The sequence below is a fragment of the Stegodyphus dumicola genome, chromosome X1, assembly GCF_044657685.1.
Source record: "Stegodyphus dumicola isolate Sdum_Otavi_A_Nest chromosome X1, ASM4465768v1".
Classification (NCBI taxonomy): domain Eukaryota; kingdom Metazoa; phylum Arthropoda; class Arachnida; order Araneae; family Eresidae; genus Stegodyphus; species Stegodyphus dumicola.
The window spans coordinates 27,502,073-27,520,550 of NC_140780.1; the positions used below are offsets into that span (position 1 = coordinate 27,502,073).

The 18,478-nt window shown below is 31.4% G+C and overlaps 1 protein-coding gene across 4 annotated transcripts in view; it reads left to right on the forward strand.

Annotated features, from left to right (window-relative positions):
* LOC118181498 (proton channel OtopLc-like) overlaps nucleotides 1–16,741 on the forward strand; it is a 167,750-nt gene extending 151,009 nt beyond the window's left edge. For all 4 annotated transcript variants that reach the window (XM_035350655.2, XM_035350656.2, XM_035350653.2 and 1 more), the window contains one exon: nucleotides 11,928–16,741. In XM_035350655.2, coding sequence (XP_035206546.1) covers nucleotides 11,928–12,847 — 920 coding nt within the window. In that variant the 3' untranslated portion in view covers nucleotides 12,848–16,741. The remainder of the gene's footprint in view (nucleotides 1–11,927) is intronic.
* Nucleotides 16,742–18,478: the final 1,737 nt, after the last annotated feature.

Genomic DNA, 18,478 nt, shown 5'->3' on the forward strand with positions numbered 1-18,478 from the left:
GACTAAATTATTTATTATTTTTACTGCTTGTTTGCTATTATATACTTAATGGAAGCAACGATGGATTTTGCAAAATATCAAAAAGAAAAATAATAGGAAATCATATTTTTTCAAAGTTTTTACATATAAATATGCTTTTTATTTTTTTCCTCAGAAATTTAATTTAAGAATTAAAAAAATCGATCGCTGAAGTTATCAAGAACATTCTAATGAATACAATAAAAAATTGGGTAAAAAATTTTCGAAGAAGAAAAATATTTTAATTGTTAAATCCTGCTTTAAAAAATTACCGCCAATTTTTTTATCGCCAATCAGCTTAATTTTTTTTTATTGATTACGACACATACTATGGCATCCGCCAAAGACAGCGATGTCCAATGGGGGTATTTTTAAAGAAAACTGGCTCTTGTCCACGTTACACTAGGGAAAACCAGGAAAACACCCATGCAGCCAGCTCGTTCCCCGGGATTCGACGCCCTCAAAGACATTTTGTCTGACAAAAGCTTTTATAATATTTATAAAAAATATAAAAAATTGATGGTGGTTCTTAAATTAAAAAAAATTATTCAAAGGATACCAAGTCTCCTTAAATTTTCTTTTTTATTTCATTGTTTTATAATAAATAATAAAACAACTCGAAAAATAAGGTCTTATCCTACCTTATATGTCTACAAATCACTCTTGACCAAAAAATAATATGCCTTTTCACTTAAATTTGCCTAATATTGCAATATACATAACTGCTGTAGAAGTAATGTAACCAATTGTACAGTTTTGATGCACATTAAATATAGATATATAAAGATAAAGCCCTGAATCATGCGTCTCGTTCAATGACAAATTTTAACTGGAAGTCAAACATTTCCAGAAAAACCACAGCCGACATTATAGTAAATCATACCACCAGAATTAGAAACAATTGTGGTGACAATGAATAATTCTTAAAATAACTAAATTGTTCATTAAAATACATAAAAATAATAAATTGTACATAATTTTATTAAAGAACAGCTAGCTAAATTACACTTGTCAATCCAATTGCACTGTTAAATTGTTTTTTCAAAGTTCTGTTTTTCAAAAGTCTTACATTCTGTAATAATTTTTAATAAGAAATTGCATGATTTCTTACTATTCGCTTAAAACCTAAAAGGACCTATTTTATTTCAAGACTGGCGGTAGCTCGCATGAGTGAATTCTGTAGCCTCTAACAATACAACTAAGTTTATTTCGCCTTCCAAACTCCTTTATCTTATAAGTGAAAATTACTGCAACTTCTAGCACAAATTCATAATTTTTTAAGATAGAGAATTAGATTTTGTATTATAAGTATTAAGATAAAATTATTTTTGTCATACTTTTTATAACTGCAATAGCTTAATTCTACTTATTTGTTAGTATTCAGCATTAGTGTTACATTCTAGAATTATTTTATTACTTTAGTAGCCATAAAATATTTTCTTCACAGTTTACGCATGTTAAGGTCAATTATTACTGTTTCGAAATGCTTTCCTTTGTTTCGAATGCCATTACTAATTTATTAATGAAAGTTTTCTTAATTTATATGCAAAATATTTCATCATTTGGATGTAATATAAGGATTTAAAATTTTAATTACGAATTTTTGTTTCATTACAGTTATCATGTTTATTGTTCTATATACAAAACTTAGGTTTCTGGATCATAGATAGCTTTACGATACTCACAAAATTACTTGCTTTGTTCCAGTATTTGTTCGTCTAACGCATTTTTTAAATTTTATAAATTTTAAACTTTGCTTCATGCTGCCTTCCTTATTCTTGAATTTACATTTCTTCTTGGTCTGCTGTTAAAATTGCTTTAATTTATTTAATTCTGAACAAGGTATCCTTTAGATTCCGGCTATAAGAGTTAGACTGATGGATACACATATTGATTTAATTTATATTTTCCTGATTTAAGATTAATTTCATGTACCTGAGCATTTTCCAGTTCGGAAACAGGCTTTATTTTTTACGTTCCTTGTACATCAACCTCCTCATGATCATGAAAAATCTATTTACCTTCATTTTTTTGCCCTTTTCTTGTCCATGAAGTTACTTTTGTACGAATTTTATTTTTGTTCAGAATTTGTTTGTCCGAACTCTCATATTTTTGTTAGTTTTTTTTAATAATTACAAAATTTAATTTTTTTGGAATTACCAAATTTAATTTTTTTAAATTTATCTCTAGTGCGTGTGTGTATGTGTTAATATATTATTCCAAAATTGAATGCGATATTCAAGCCTGCTTAGATTTTATTTTGAATTTAATACACATATATAAATAATGAAAATAAAGAAAATATAATCACTGCTCACCAGAACATCAGTTATGCAACTGCAGACAAAATGTTATAAAAGTGTGTGAAACATTGGGTTTGTGAAACAAAATGTTATATTTCGAGAAGCGTTTTTCTTGAGCAATCGATTGCTTTTTATTCCAATTTTCAAAATAATAAGAAAAACTGTAAATCAATTAAAAACAAATTAAGGAAAACATTACTTTACAATATTTCAACAGATTCTTTTTTTCAAATTCTGTGATTGATATTTTACAGATTTGTATTTTTCTACTTAGAGTCTACTACTTCTACTACTTCTACATTCAATCAATACACTCCCCATGAACTGTTTTAAATACAACGATTCATAAGAGTTGTTTGCTTTAAAAATACAAGCTTAAAAATTTCGTGCTATGCAAAATTACTTGATTTCTTACAGATAATGACATAAAAGTTAAAAAATAACACATTTCTCGGTATTTTTTTCAGCCTATTATAGCATTAATTGATTCCTATAAAGTTTCCTAAACTCTAACTATAGCCTAGTGTAAGAAACAAAATAAAAAGAACAAAAAAACGGGGTTAAGAATCCTTAAAACTATCAGAAGTATAATATTTTATGTCATATGTATCCAACATATGTTTGTTAAAATATCAACAGATGATAAATTTCTTCTTTCGGTAATTATGACGTAATAATCAAGTTTAATCTTCTCGCATTAATTACATTTACCAATCATTTCTGACTTAAGCTAAATATTCTGAAATTGTGCATTATAATCCCAAATTCTGCTTTATATACGACATAAAGATATCACACTTCATTTTAAATATCATTTATGGGTTTTTTAACTACTTGGCAAGAAATCTGCTTGCTTTTCGAGTTGAAGCTAAAGTATGGAAGTTGTGGTGGATCTACTACATGTTCGCAGTAAACGCAGATGAGAGGTCCTGTAGCAAATCTACAACACCTGCGGTAACTTCAAGAAAAGAAGACTGAGCAACATGAGCAAGACGGACGTTTGCAACAGAAACATTTTAACGGCGGCAGACGTCAAGGATGCTATACTATTGCTGATAAACTGTAAATCACAGCTGACGTGTGCTCAGCAGCATCAAAACCGGACTCTTAATAATTGAAAAAATGTTGTTTGATCCCCTGAATCTGTGCTCCATCAGACGCAAATTATGGCGCAAATGAAACAAATGCGTTGATCTCTCTTGCCTAATGATAATTCTTCGAGCTTGTGGCTGTAGAATTCTTTCCTTGCATATCTTGTACTATGGACATCGATGCTTGATCCGCGACATTCCATTGCCTCAAGCCAGGTGATTCCCGCAATACCTGTTGTAACAGTGGCATATCAACCCGCTCATAAAAAAGTTTTATCCGGTTCTCATGCTTTTAGAGAGTCACCATTTTGTCCTCTAAAAATACCACAGTTTCCTAATTCTCTCAATCTCAAACCTGTGACTAAATTTTTCCACCTTTGCCATCGGTGCACACAGAATAGAATGCTTAATTTTAAGACTTCATCCCCCAACTTAAAAGCAATTATCCGCCTTTTTTATCACAGTAAAATTTTCTCTTCACACAGGCCATAACTGAACTTCTATTTTCATCATTCACTAATTTTTAAATGTCTGTCAACTTGAATTCTCCAGACCTCTTTTAGTTTGGAGAGGTACGCAATCAACTTTCTGCCAAGAAAAGCAATCAACCAGTGTCTTCCATTTGTATCGGGCTTAGCCGTTCTTAACGCAAATGCCAGCTCATTGAAACAGCTATCCCCCAGTTGGTAATAATTTCTTATATAGCTGCGGATAATTTTAACTACATTTCTATTTACTCGCTCCGCAATAGACTGCGGTCGACAAGGAACCGATTTAAAATGTTTTATGCCAAAACTCGTACACATTGTCCAGAATAATTTGACTTACGAACTGCTTTTCGATGTCTAAAGTTATTTTAATTGAAGCTCCATACTTTAATAAAAATTGATTTAAAAATGAATCTGCAGAGGATTTGATTTGTGGAAGCTCTTTTGAGGGGAATCATTTCCACCCACTTCAAAAAATGATTAGCTATCAAGTATATATATTCATTTTTCATTTTTCTTACTACTTGGGTAAGAACCTAAAAGGTTAATTCTTATTATGTTATTAGGGTATGTAGCTTTTATGCAGTTTGATACCCGACCAGGCTATAATTAACATTGTTAATTAACTGACAAATGGTACAGGATTTGACAAATTATGTTGTACATTTTTGCAGTATCTATCATGAAACTGAAGCATTCCATCGGATTAACTGCCACCGGAAGGACTTGGTGTTGGGGGAGCGAAAGTCAACATTGGCTGCTCTTGCTACATAGTTCGTGATCAGTTTGGGGGCCAGAGTAAAGTTGGTGTTGATCTAGATCCTGAATTTAAGTCCTACAACCCTACTAGACGAGTTGGCGAAATGGACATAGCGATAACTCAATGAAATGGACATATCAGTTCTCCAAGCTCTCTCACGACCTGATCAAGACAATCCTCTAATAGTAGATATTAGAGAATTATATAAAGAATTGAGAGAAGATCAAAATATTGTGTTTAATTGGGTGAAGGTACAAGTTGGACATTTTGGAAATGAGGGGGCGGACGCCCTGGCCAAGGAGGCAATTACCGGTGTTAATGCTCGTGTTACTGATGTACAAGGAAGGCTGTGACTGTTATGAAAAACTACATTTGTGATGAATGAAGGGAGGAGTAAGAAAAGTCTGATAAAAATAAAGGCTATATGAAATCTGTCAAACTTAGAAAAGGTTTATGTCCTTCAGACATTGATGTTAATCAAATTATTACAGCTCATAGCCGTTTTTAAAAGATTTCAATTACAAGAGTCTGACCTCTGTGATATCCATAAAGAAACGCGCTCTGTGGAGCATTATGTAGAAACATGTAAATATTTTACTGATATTAGGAATGAGTTTAAGAAAAAATGATGTTTTTAATATATATGATGTTTTAAATGATTTTAAGAACTGAAAACATTTGGCAGGAAAATAATTGAGAAAATTAATCATGATAAGCTTGCAGTGGGGATTTTAATTTTAATTTTATTTCTTGAATTACATTCCTTTTTGTGTATGTGTGTGGGTGTGTGTTGCGTGATTGTAGTTTTATGCAATTTTTCTTTTTTCGAGTTGGTGTATAAATTAACTTCGTTATTTTTAGTCTTGGTTGTTTTTATTTTCTCTTCTCTTTCCTGTTGTGCAAGTTAATTCCGCCAATAAGAAAAGATTATTATAGTATATATTGCCGAATATATTGTATTATTTTCCTCGGTTGCCTTTTATTAACCATCTTCATATCTTTTGTTCTGTTGGAGCTGTTGTGGGTTTTGGCTTGCTCTGGTGCAGCCCGCAAGAAGGCCATAGGTCTACATAAAACCTACCAGGAGAGTCGGGCTGCGCCCCTAATATCACATCACCATCAGCTTATATACTTAAAATTAATTTGCATTCTGGTGAGGAATGCGGAAATAAGGGAATAAAAAGTAAAGATCAAAATCATAACAACTGGTTAGTTTAACATAAGGAACCTCGCAACGTTGTTGGGAAATTTCTTCCTTAACGCGTACCTTCGTGGTGTAATTGAAAGAATGTCTAATTAGGGATCGGGAAGTCCGAAATTCAAACCGAAAGAGGGAATTTCTTATTGTTTCCTGTCTTTTCAAGTAGTAGAAAATTGTAAAATAGATAAAAAGGCTGACTGTAGGTGAACGTTGCCTCCTCTGTGGAAAGTAACAGTAAAAGCCACAATGTTAGAAAGTAAATTTATGAGGGAATGTTATCTTAATAAGGAGATAATTCAACATATGATTTGCAAAAGTTCAGTCCAGGTGCTTTCTTCTCTTTGAGGCTAAGTATATGTTCGAAATAAAATATATCCATATAAAACTCAGAATGTAAAGTATATTCTACGTAACTGCGAACGGAAGACTGAGAAAACTGTTGAAGATGTAATGGGAAAGCGTTTATAGTTTCTGCGAGTACATTCTTACTGTGTACATTAAACAAAATTTTAAAATTTTCAATTGAAAATTTAGCCATTTTCAGTGTATTTATGAATTACCATAGCGTCACCTGACTGTCACCTGTTCGGGCTCATATCAATGGAATTTTTTGGAGGCTAAAATTTCAACAGTAAAGACGATATAAAGCAAGCAGTCCCATCTTGGCTCCAACATGATGAGAAATCATTCTATGCCGCTGGTATCCACTTGTTTATGAACGTCCCCCCTTATAATTCAGGCTAAAATAATTTCAACGATCTAAAAACGCACGCTAAAAACGGCTCTTCAATGCCATCTATAACTGAACGCATGTAAAGCAAGAATTTCTTTATCTTCTTAACTTCTTTCTTTTAGCTTTTAATATCATAATAATTTTGCTTTCTGTATAATAGTAAAATAATATTATGATATTAAAACAAATAGGCACTTAACATGATTTGAGATTTTCTCCTTTCCCTATAAAACTTCCTTTTCTATAAAATAGCTGTATAAATAAGGCATTTTATTTCTAAAATCTTTGAGATTAAATAATAAAAGGAAAGCTAAAAATTTTTATGTTTTCAGATTCAGGTGAATTGCTAATTTATGATTCTGATGCTAGTAAAATACTGAATGGAAGTGTAAGAAATGATAAATAAAGGCATTTCGTTGCATAAAAGAAAACACTATAATACCTAATTTTTTTTCATTTATTGTTTTCAGTTCTTCTATTGTTTAAACGGTACTTTTGAGGCATAAGTCTGCAATAGAAGACGTCGAAAACAAGGAAATGGATCTCAGGAGAAATATTTTGCTTTCAGTTTATCAAATCCATCTATTTTCCAACAAAAGCTGAATTTCAGCAAAAACTAGAATTCTGTTTATAATTTTTTCAATCGTCCCAATTTTTCTTGAGAGGGGAGAAAAGAAACCCATTAATACGAACTCAGTACCCTAATTTAATACAAATGTTGTTTATTCTTATTTTTTAAGATTTTTGATAATATCTTCCCCCATGCGTTTAAAAATAAAGTAAATGCTTTTAAAAATAAAGTGCTTTTAAAAATAAAGCTGCTGCGTATTATGAGTAAACTTGTTTTTACTCATAATATGCAGCAGCCATTAAATATAATAATTTGTTTCCATATTTTGTAACTTTAATGACTCACGGGGAAATTCCTTTTGTACTTTACAGCAATATGAACTCAATAATTTTATCTTAAACATTCGTTCTCTTAACAGTTTCATTCGAGTTCAGAATTTCTGAAGTATTTTTTTAAAAAAAAACCTGAGGAGTTTGATGTGTTTTATCTGAAATATATTCATATAAAATGATGCATTCATAAAAAATAATAAATAAATTACAGAACTAGAAAGTGATGACAATCAGTCACTACACAGAAAATTTAATTTCTTTAAATGTCATCAAAGGGTTGAAAATGTTGATAAATAAAAAGGTTGCTAGTTAAAAAAGCTGTGAAGTTACACTTTTGACCTGTGCTAGCATGGTAGACCTGAGCATCATGTTTCAGTAATTTTTTTAATATGCCTGGGAAAATTATGAGTACTTTATTTTACCTTCATCATTTTCACTAAAAATATGGAATGTATTTTATCTTAAAAATAAAACTAATAATCATTGCTATGAACATAATTTTTTTTATATATTTGAAAAATATTCACAAGAAATATAATTTTTTTTATTTGTCCGTAAAACTCGATACCTGATCTATAAGAGCTACGCACAATTTTTTCTCCAAAGCAATTCAAAGGAGGATAACAGACGTTTTCTAATAGCATGAGTTTTTAAACTATATTCTAAATTGTAGTTTTTACTAAATGCTAGTCGAAATCCCACAGATGCTTTTTTTTCGGGGAAGGGGGGGAACGTATCGAAAATTCTTATCCCATGTTTAAGTACTAGAAATCCCTACTTCTGCTTATAAAACAGAACTAAGTCGATCTAACTAATATTTCTTGTACGAATAATTTTTTACGCATGTATGTGGTTACAAATGGAAATAAAAAATATTGTACATATATGATATGGATCCGTAAATGAGTAAATGTCTGACTACAAAAATATTCGTCTACGAAGCTTCATTAAAGCGTATTAATGTTTTTCAAATGTTTTCTCTTTAAGAAATTAAATATTTATTATATTATGAACTTAGTTTAAGATACATGCTTTCATAAATAAGGCTGACCTCTAATGCTCTTACGGCAGCTGTCTTCAGCAAAGGACTATATCTGGAAGTGACCAGTGTTTCTAAAAATATGAATAAATATCGGTAAAGAACATCGATGAAATGACCACCTTTACAGTAGATTAACATCACTCGGAACTAAGTGGTCAGCTTAGAAAGGCACCATTATGTAAATTAAATGACCACCTTCACAGTAGACGAACATCAATCGGAACTAAGTGGTCGGCTTAGAGAGGCACCATTATATAAATTAAATAATGCAACTGACTTTTGAAATAAATTTTTATATAAAAAATAAATCATGATTTTCTTCCTAAGCAGTAAAATGAAACAAAAATGTAATTTCAAGAAACAAAACATTAAACATTTCCTTTGTAAAGCTTTCCACGAAAGCTTACAAATTTACCTGCAAATGCTTAAACTTATTAAAAATTATCCTCTGATATATCTATAAATATGTACTTATGTGTGTGTAGTGGTATTCTCTCGTAATTTATTCCATGACTAGCTAATCAAATACATAATTAAAAAACTGCAAGCTAATAAACAAATTTAGAAACGAAGAAGAAGATTAACATGTAATTTAGCATTCAGTCATTAAAGAGACATGTAGATGAATTGCTTCGAATTTGCTGTGAGCTCTCTTGAGGCGACCACTTCCATAGGTGAATATCGATGAATGTGACTAGTATTTACAAAAATGTAAATAAATACTGATATTGAATACCATCTCTTTAAAACAACCACCCGGTTAGAAGACCAAAATTGACTGTAGTCGTAGGTGGGCTTTACTGTATATTGTTATTTACATTTGCTGTACTTCAATCTTAAAGGAATAGGGAAGATGGTATTTAGCAAATAAATCTAAACCAATCAAACAAGCTGATAACTTTGAAGCCCTGTTTAAAAATTGTTTTAAAAGAATAAAGTTTTAAACATTTTAATAGCAAACCAGCAATAATTTTTGGAGGATTAACAGAATATTAAATTCTTCTGTGATTATTCAGACATCTAACATAAAATTGCTTCAAAATATGAAAATCGTAAATTAAAACTACTGATGTACGTTGCAAATACACAACGAGTTCAAAAGATAATGATGAGTAATTTCGATCTGCACATTAAACAACATCTAAAATTCATAGCGAAACACAACAATTTTCTCTGCAATTAAAATGTTGGGAACCCTGGTTACAAATATTTCTAAAAATATAAATTAAAATATTCGTTCAAACATCATATTTACAAGATGACTACTTCAACAGAAGGCCAAAATCATATGAAACCGTAAATGATCCTCTTAGAGAGAGTTCGATGTAAGCAAAATGATGCTCTGCAATTGCAAAAGATTTTTTGTTTTGCAGAATTCTTAACGCCTTAAACGCGTAAAATGCGTAGTTCACGTATGGTTTTGTCATTAGACGTTTTGTAGCTTTATTTTGTACCATGATGTTTGTACGACGATATTTTCATGCTGTGGAATTTTGTCATCACTTTCTTTTTTACGACGATGTTATAGAACTACGAAGTTTCTCCTTGATGTTTTTTTTCTCCCTTCCTAGCAAGGTACTTTCTCCTTACGTTGTTTTCTCTGCGACGTTTTTGTCCAGGATGTTTTTACCTGTAACTACTGCTTATGCTCACGAGCCCTTCAAATTTCAGCAACCTCGAAAATCATCCCATTATTTCTAATAATAATATTTTTTTCACCATAAAAGCAAAGAAAACGAGCATCTGGGGCTCCTGAAAGAACGCTGTATCTTGGTTCCCAAACTTTCGGAACTTAGGCTTTAAACTTACCTGTCTTACACCCATAGTTCTCTCTCACTCATACTTAATGCTTGAAATTATCTGACTTCTAATCTTTGGATTTATAGAGAAAGAAATGGCTTCAGAAATAAGATTTAATTTCCTGAGCAAACTGAATCTTGAAGAAAGACAACATAACACAAGAAACTGCTGTCTTAGTTGGAAATGGCCATCTCATGATCCACTCTTTCACTTCCCCGGACACTTGAATTGCCCCTCGACCCTTTAAACAGACATCTCTCAACCATTCAGGATTGGCGCTTCGACTTCTAGACAGCACTAAGCCTCTCTGGCACTGCTCGTAGACTACTTTCTTGTCATCTGCTCCTGCTCCGCGTTGCCACAACTGATAATGTAAACTTTTATACTAGTGGTGGTCGTCTCTTCTTGAATAGAGTCCGGTATATGCAAATATTTTGTCAATATTTGACACATACTGTCTCAATCGGCCCTGGCTTAGGGGTATTATGATAAACAATGGGCTAAAATAGGCTAAGATCTCTCCCTAAACAAGTTTTGAAACATCATGTAGTTACCTTTAACACCAGATTATATGTTTTTGTAACTCTTCCTCCTTTCTAACTTGAAATTTAGCAACGAGATTTTACTTTTGTTTATTATCGATAAATTTTAAATAGGGCTCAACTATTGGAAGAAAAAGTAGGACACGATGCAATAAAATTGCCTGATTAAGGCATTATTTAAATAAATATAAGATAAAAGAAATGTGTGGAAAATCGTGTTAAAAATTACAAGAAGACCAAACTCCCACTTCCAAAATGTCATATTATGAAACTTTCCAACTTGCTATAAAATTTTTTATTTGGAACATTCTTATGAAATTAAAAATTTGTAGCATTTAAAATTTATGAATGATCATAACAAGACTACCTAAAGAAAAATAATCTCCAAAGAAAAATAAATTCTTAAAGAAAATTGCAAAGCTGTAACTGAAATCTAGTGTTCCTAGCTGATCTCTAAGTAGGTTAAAATTTTAAGAATACTTTATTTGAAGAGGAATTTAGAAGTGGGATTTGTATTAAGGGAAGTGACTACATTTAAAAAAATATAGTAAATGAAAACAGTTATTTAGGAAAGGGTGTAAAACAAACAAGTACATAAGTATTTTACGATAAAACTTACCTTCAGAATTTTGCAAAACTTTGGGTATGGATTAAATTTAATTTGGTGGTTTAAATTAAATTTGGTGGATAAATTTGAAGCATCAGAAAAAAAACTAGCTGTGACTCCAAATATACTCTTTTCCCATATTGAAAAGAGTATATTATTACCATGATATAAAAAAATAAAATTATTTTTCTAATTGTTCTCTAGCGATGTAAAAGTTATAACATGATTTTCATCATTAGACCATTTCTAATAAAAAAGTCTTTTCTGCTTTCTGTCGTACGGTTTTTGTTAATATCTGAGTATTTATTATTGATAAAAATAAAAGGTTAGAGAGTTTTAAGTATAACTTTCAGTTTTCATTTCAATATACATTAAGCTTTTTATAATATATGTATTTAATATTATTCTTCATATATAATTCCATATTCTTTCCTTCCAGATGATGGCAACAATACAGTGAATTTCAGCAATATCTGTGAAAAGCAAAATATCATGGGATCCATCGTGTCTGATGCATCACCTTTTTTGTATCCCTTTATTGTGGAATACAGTTTGATTGCTGCTGCTGTTCTATATGTCATGTGGAAGAATATCGGCAACAACCCTATGTTTCGAATTGAACAAAGCGCCGAAGATGCTTTATCGAGAACCTCGAGTTCTCAGTCTTTCCACAGAGTGAACTGCGCGGGGTCAAGTCGCGGCCTATTCTTGGGTTTGTTTCTGTTGGTCATTTCTACAATTTGCTTGATCGTCTTCTTTGTTTTCATTCATCATGAAGATCTTAATCTTCTAGCTGTCTATCTCTCCGACTTGTCTCATTCTATTATAATGCTTATTTCCATATTCGCTATTATTGTCGGATTCTTTCGAGTTCGGGCTCTTCGTTTCCATTATGACCGTCAAGACCATCTTCGAGACCTTTTGCTTCGAGTTAGTGCCTTTGGTCTCTATACATACGCCATGTTTGGCATAATTGCAGGTACTCTTTCACCATTGCACTATACTCCCAATCTCTTTGTCATGATCACTAGCTGCCTAACTATCATTCAGGTTACCCTTCAATCACTTTTTGTAGCAGATATCACATGCAGATCAACTTACCTTCCCGAGCATGACAATACCAAACCCGGTCGCCAAGTAATCACCTTTCTCCTGATTGTGAATCTAACCTTCTGGATTATCTATACATTTGAAATGCAGAAAGTGCAAGCCAGTCCTGTGCAGTTAGGATTTTACGGGTTCATGGCTTGGACAGTAATAGTTAGAACCACTTTACCATTGAGTATATTTTTTAGATTTCATTCATTTATTACTTTTGCTGAGGTATGGAAGAATTCATACAAAAACATATGTAACTAATTAATTTATATACTGATCTTATGCATTAATTTACCAAAATACTGTCTTCTCTAAGAGAGAGCAGTGTATTCGCAAGATATTTACGTTCAAAGCATTTTTGATTCTCTTGGATTAAGAATGTTGTATCAATTTCTGTGTGAATACTAGTTTAAGATGCCATGAGTTTTCGGTTGTCTTTACTTACCAAACGATGTACGCTTTATAACGTGTTAACATCAGAAGCTTAAGAATGTTCACCATAAAGCTTGTGCGGTTCAAATAGAGCGTACTGATTGCTTTACACTTCTTAATCGTTTCTGATATTGTGCCAAAATCTAATTCTGTAGTAGAAGGTGTTTCTGTTCAATGTAGTCAGAAAATACGTAGTATTAGATTAACGTTTGCTGAACAATAAGCATAATAAATGTGTTAAAGAATTCTGCATTCGCTGGATGTGAAATATTTGAAAGGTTTGTGTTCATTTTAAATGCATGTTAAACTATTGAAACATTACATTTTCCATTCACGTCAAAGAAGGGACGATGTAACTTCTGACTAATATGCCAGGTTTCGGGTGTTTGATTTTGTTAATTTTTCGGTATATGTTTAATGGATACTGATACTTCATTTAAAATTATATTATTGTTACGCTCAGGAGCTCGTGAACGAAGTCTGTTTTTGATTATAGAAGATACGGGTTGCACTGAACTGAATATGAACTAAAGAAACAACTTTCTTGAATTGAAAACGTTCAAAATCTTTGAAAATGCTATGTTACTTTAAAAAACATGCATCAGAAGTGCTTTCCCATTTGACCATGAATCATATAAATTTATAAATTTTGCTTTAAATTATTTAAATGACAGAGTTTAAACAATTCTTTTCCAAGAAAGGGAATATGATTTACTCCAGAAATGTTTTAATTAATTTTTCAGTAATTCTAAAAGGAAAAACATACTTTTTATTCATCAGTGGTTTGACTTTTTATTAACATAGAGAAGCTGATAAATAAAATAATTTTATGCCATGCGTTAATAGAAAATATGTATATAATGAATGTCATTCAGTTTGACTAGTTGCAGCAAGTAATTGTGTCCATTTGATAAATATGAGGTTTTAATATTTAGCATTTGTAAAATTTGGGAAGGTGTCATATATTTAAGTGATATTCTTGTTTTCTTAAGTGATATTCTTGCTCAGGAAAGAATACAGTCGTGAAACAGCAATTTAAACATTCGTTTCCCTATAAGAAATCACAAGAAATAATCGAAAAATTTATAAGATCCTCTGGTATAGCAAAAATAACACTACGAAGAACAGATATTAAAGCGACTAGAGCAATAAAAATCATTGCAAGTTGCGCCAATCTGCAGGACTACAGTTTCGCAGAACCTTCTTCAGCTGCAGGAGTTAACAGAACCTTCTTCAGCTGCAGGAATAAAAGATGCTGAGTTTTCATTTTTGATATAGCACTTTTAACATCTTCAGATAGCTTTCAGAAGTCATGGAACTTTACGTAATTCTTAATAAACACTATCAAATATGTTAAATATTATTAGCTCATGTCTTTACATTATTTTTCTTTTGTAAGTGAAGTTAAACTTAAGTTTTTAATCTTTTTAAGACGCCAATGAATTTGCAAATGTTTGAAATATTACTTTTTTTGTAAAAATTCAGTGTGCGGAATACTGTATTGTAACAATTCAACCGAATAAAATGATTACTTAATAACAGAGATTTAAAGCACTATTCAAAAGCTTATTTTTACTGAAAATGTACTATGAATTCTTCTGAAACTTAAAAGTAATGAGATTAAATTGAATTTAAAGCATGTAAAACTAATAAATAAACTATGACGATCAATATTTAAAACAGTGATCTCTTGCAACAAATTTTAGAAACGATTTGTATATAAATGTTTAGTAATTTAGAGAACTGAAGAAATTAATCATTCAGTAAATCGGGTCTGGAGAAAATCAACTAATGGCTGCCTAAAATGCACACCATTGTTCTAGGTACTGTTGTAAAGCGTTTTTCTAGTCTCTGACATTTTTAATGCAATAATGAACATTAAAAAGACCGCATTTTTTTAAGCTTTTGATATATCAATGCATTTATACGATATTTTTATACACGCTTGAAACACGTATTTCATTGATACAGCCATTTCAATGCAGGTAGAGTTATGTACAGCCCATTATTTTATTCTAAGTGACATAAAAGTATTTTTTAGGAACTCAAAATTATTTTTAAAACTTCTGGTGAACTACTTACTGATTTTAACCTTAGTTAAGCAGATTATTCAATAATTTTTAGTATTGCAATATTTTTAACAATGTTTGATCCTTTTAAATAACTAAATAACAAGTATTAATTTTAATTTATGAGCTGCTGGTACCAATAACTGTAGTGCTTGGGGTTTTTTTTACTGAAAATATGTATGATTCCATGTTTAGATATATGTATATGTATGAATTGTGTACGTATGAAACTGTATATGTATGAAACTGTATATGTATCAAACCGTACTTGATATAAAAATCAAGTAAATCTCGCAAAAGTACAAATGAATTCGTAGATTTTTCAGATTATATGTAATTCTTCTCATTGTATAAAATGTTTGCTTTATATTTCGAAACAGTTTCCTTGTATGAATTTCGTATAAAATGTTGATAGTCGTTGCAACGTGTATAGTTGAAGTAAACTCCTATTTTCTATGTGTGAAAAACTACATTACTTTTATTGATATTACTGAATGTAGAAAGCAATTTGTTTGAGAATTGTTTATAATACGTGTATAATAAAGTAGAAAACTATTACATTGCACTATATTTTGCTAAATTCAAATTTGAATAAAACCCAAAAATTGGTGAAATATTATGCCGAATTATTCAGCAACATATATGCAGAAATGTAAGTATTTCAGATATGCATATTTATAAATAGCTGTGCATATATAATCTTTTTTAATATGACATACCTGAAATATATTTGCAATGTATCAGATTTTCTTATTTTATTTAAACATACGAATGAGTTTCGTTTCGTGAGAATTGAGTTTTCGGAGTTTCAACACTGAGCATTTTATATGCCTCTATTCAGAGTCAGATGTATTTCGTAACTGCACAATTTGTAAGTCTTTATACAGGTGCAAGTAGATTTTATCATTAAGTAACATGTAAATATTTATTTAAAACTTAATGGATTTCAACATTAAATTATTTGTAAATTTGTGTGCTTAGATATGTAGATTTTAGTTATAGAACATTTGTAAAACTCTAAATAAAGAGATGAATAATATGATGTTGTATAATTTTTAAGCTTTCCTTCAGAAAAAAGTTCGAAGCAATATTAAATACCTCAGTATAATTAGAATAAAATATAACCCTCTTGTGCAAAATTCCTCCTTAGGTAAAGGTTTCCTCAGATTATTCGATTCATAATTCATCATTTCACATTTTGTCTTTTAAATTCTTCAGAAAAGACTCGTTATTAAAAATATTTTAGTTAAAAAGAAAAAAACGCATGCATTTCAAAAATAAAAATTCATATGGTTTCAGTTTTCGTAATCTAATTTATATACGAATAAAAATAAAATAAGATAAGCTTTCTGCGAAAATGCATACATTTTTGCAGCCACTTTGTGCCAGTTAATAAGTTGTAAATTGATGGGTTCATGTATTAAACGCCTTTGATGTATTTCAGTTTCTTGTTGATTACTTTCAACTCTACACAGCGTTTCTTAGAAAATGGAGGCGTTAGTGTTGAAGTCTTACCTAAGCGAGTAATAATTCCTTGGGATGTGTGCTGATGATATTTCAGAGTCTATATAATATTTTTTATGTAATTAACATTCGTGCTCAAATGCATAAAAATGCAAAATGAGCAAAAGAAATAATAAATTGTATTCATTAATCAACAGGTTTATGATTCAATGATGGCTTCAACACTCTCTTCCTAGCCCTAACACAACATCTTAACTAAGGGTACTTCTTTTTCTGAGTTAGAAATTTTTAAAGCACTGTAGAAGAGCGTACAAAATTGATCCAAATGCAGCTCAAGATATATACATTTTCAGTGCAGTTTTTTAACCATGCGTAAGTATATCCAGTCACTTAATGAGGTATTATAGCATTGTCCCAGTGAAAGCTGTCGTTGTTAAATACAAGGTGCGGCAGCTTTCATAGTAGGATATTAAAAACACACCATAAGGCAGTAACTGTAATTTATTTATTACCTCTTATGTCAATTAATAGTTAAAGGTATGCCATTTACCAGTGTGTAAGTCATTGTCCATTGCGTGGATTACTTTTTGAATATGATGCCTGCCAAATGATGCCCCTTCTGCACAATACATTAATCTAGGCGGCGTTGGAAGCTTGCCATAACTCGGCGTAACGTATTCCCTGGGACACTGTCCACGGCAGTTCCGATGCAATCCTTCAACTCAAGAATGGTGGCACAACGTGTTCGGAAAACTTCTTGCTTCAGGTGGCTCAAAACGAAAATGTCTGCCCATGAAAGATCAGATGAGCGAGACGGCCTGGAAATGTCACCAAAATGGGAAATTATTCTACCTGGAAATGTCTGTCGCAATGGTCCGTCAATCTGGAATTTTCCCATGACGCCCCAGGTTGAAATGTTGCCGAAATAGACGCTGGGTACGAATAACAGAGTAGTTATTCTTGAAATAACTTTCAACAGCAAAGACACGATGCTGTGCACTCCACCGATTCATATCACTGTCACACTCGAAATGGCAGCTCATTAGTACACGAATGCGGCACGAGCTGGCGCGCATTCATGCAGTACGCCATTGTACTACGCAAGTCAAATTACGCTATGAACGCTGCCGCACCCTGTTGTAGCACATTTGACTTTCAATAGGAGATTAGTGGTTCGAATCTCGACGAGAGAATGGCTTATTTTTTATGTTTATTATTATTATTATTTAATTTAAAAGCGAATCTCTCCACATTATGCAATTATTAATACAAGCAAAATTTTACAAAAATCTTTTTTTGAAAATAGCATTTCCCTTGCAAATGCATAAGTGCCACATGAGCTGATATTAAAATTAAGATCATGGTGTTAAAAGAGGAAAATGTCCAAATTTGAAAACTGCCAACATTAAGCTTAAATCAACGATAATTACAATAAAAAAAAAGGTTTATTCCATTCCAAGCTGCAATAGCATGAGTCCACCCTGAAGAATAAGAGCTTATGACTTTTACCCTAGAATTCCTTTTGAAATGAAGGCGAAAGTAAAGCTGAATTCTGATATTTATTAAAGCTAGATTTGTTTCGCAGCTGTTGCATACAGAAATAAGATATTAGGAAAGGTTTTTATTCTTACATTGCAACATCCATTCAAATATAAAAATTACTCGAATTTTGCTAATAGTTGCTTAGCACGTTTCAAAAGAATGAGTGATTAAATGAATGAATTAAATGAAGAGCTCACCTGTTTCTCATTATAACTCATTTAGATCATGGACCTGTTTAATGATTTGCAATTTACACGGGTTACATCTGTAAATTGAGCGTAGTTAATTTGTAGAGACATTAGGATTTTTGGCAGCAGTAAAGATGAAAAATTAGCAACCACCTTCGCCAGGAATCGATCCACCGACCTCTGGAATACCGGTCCAG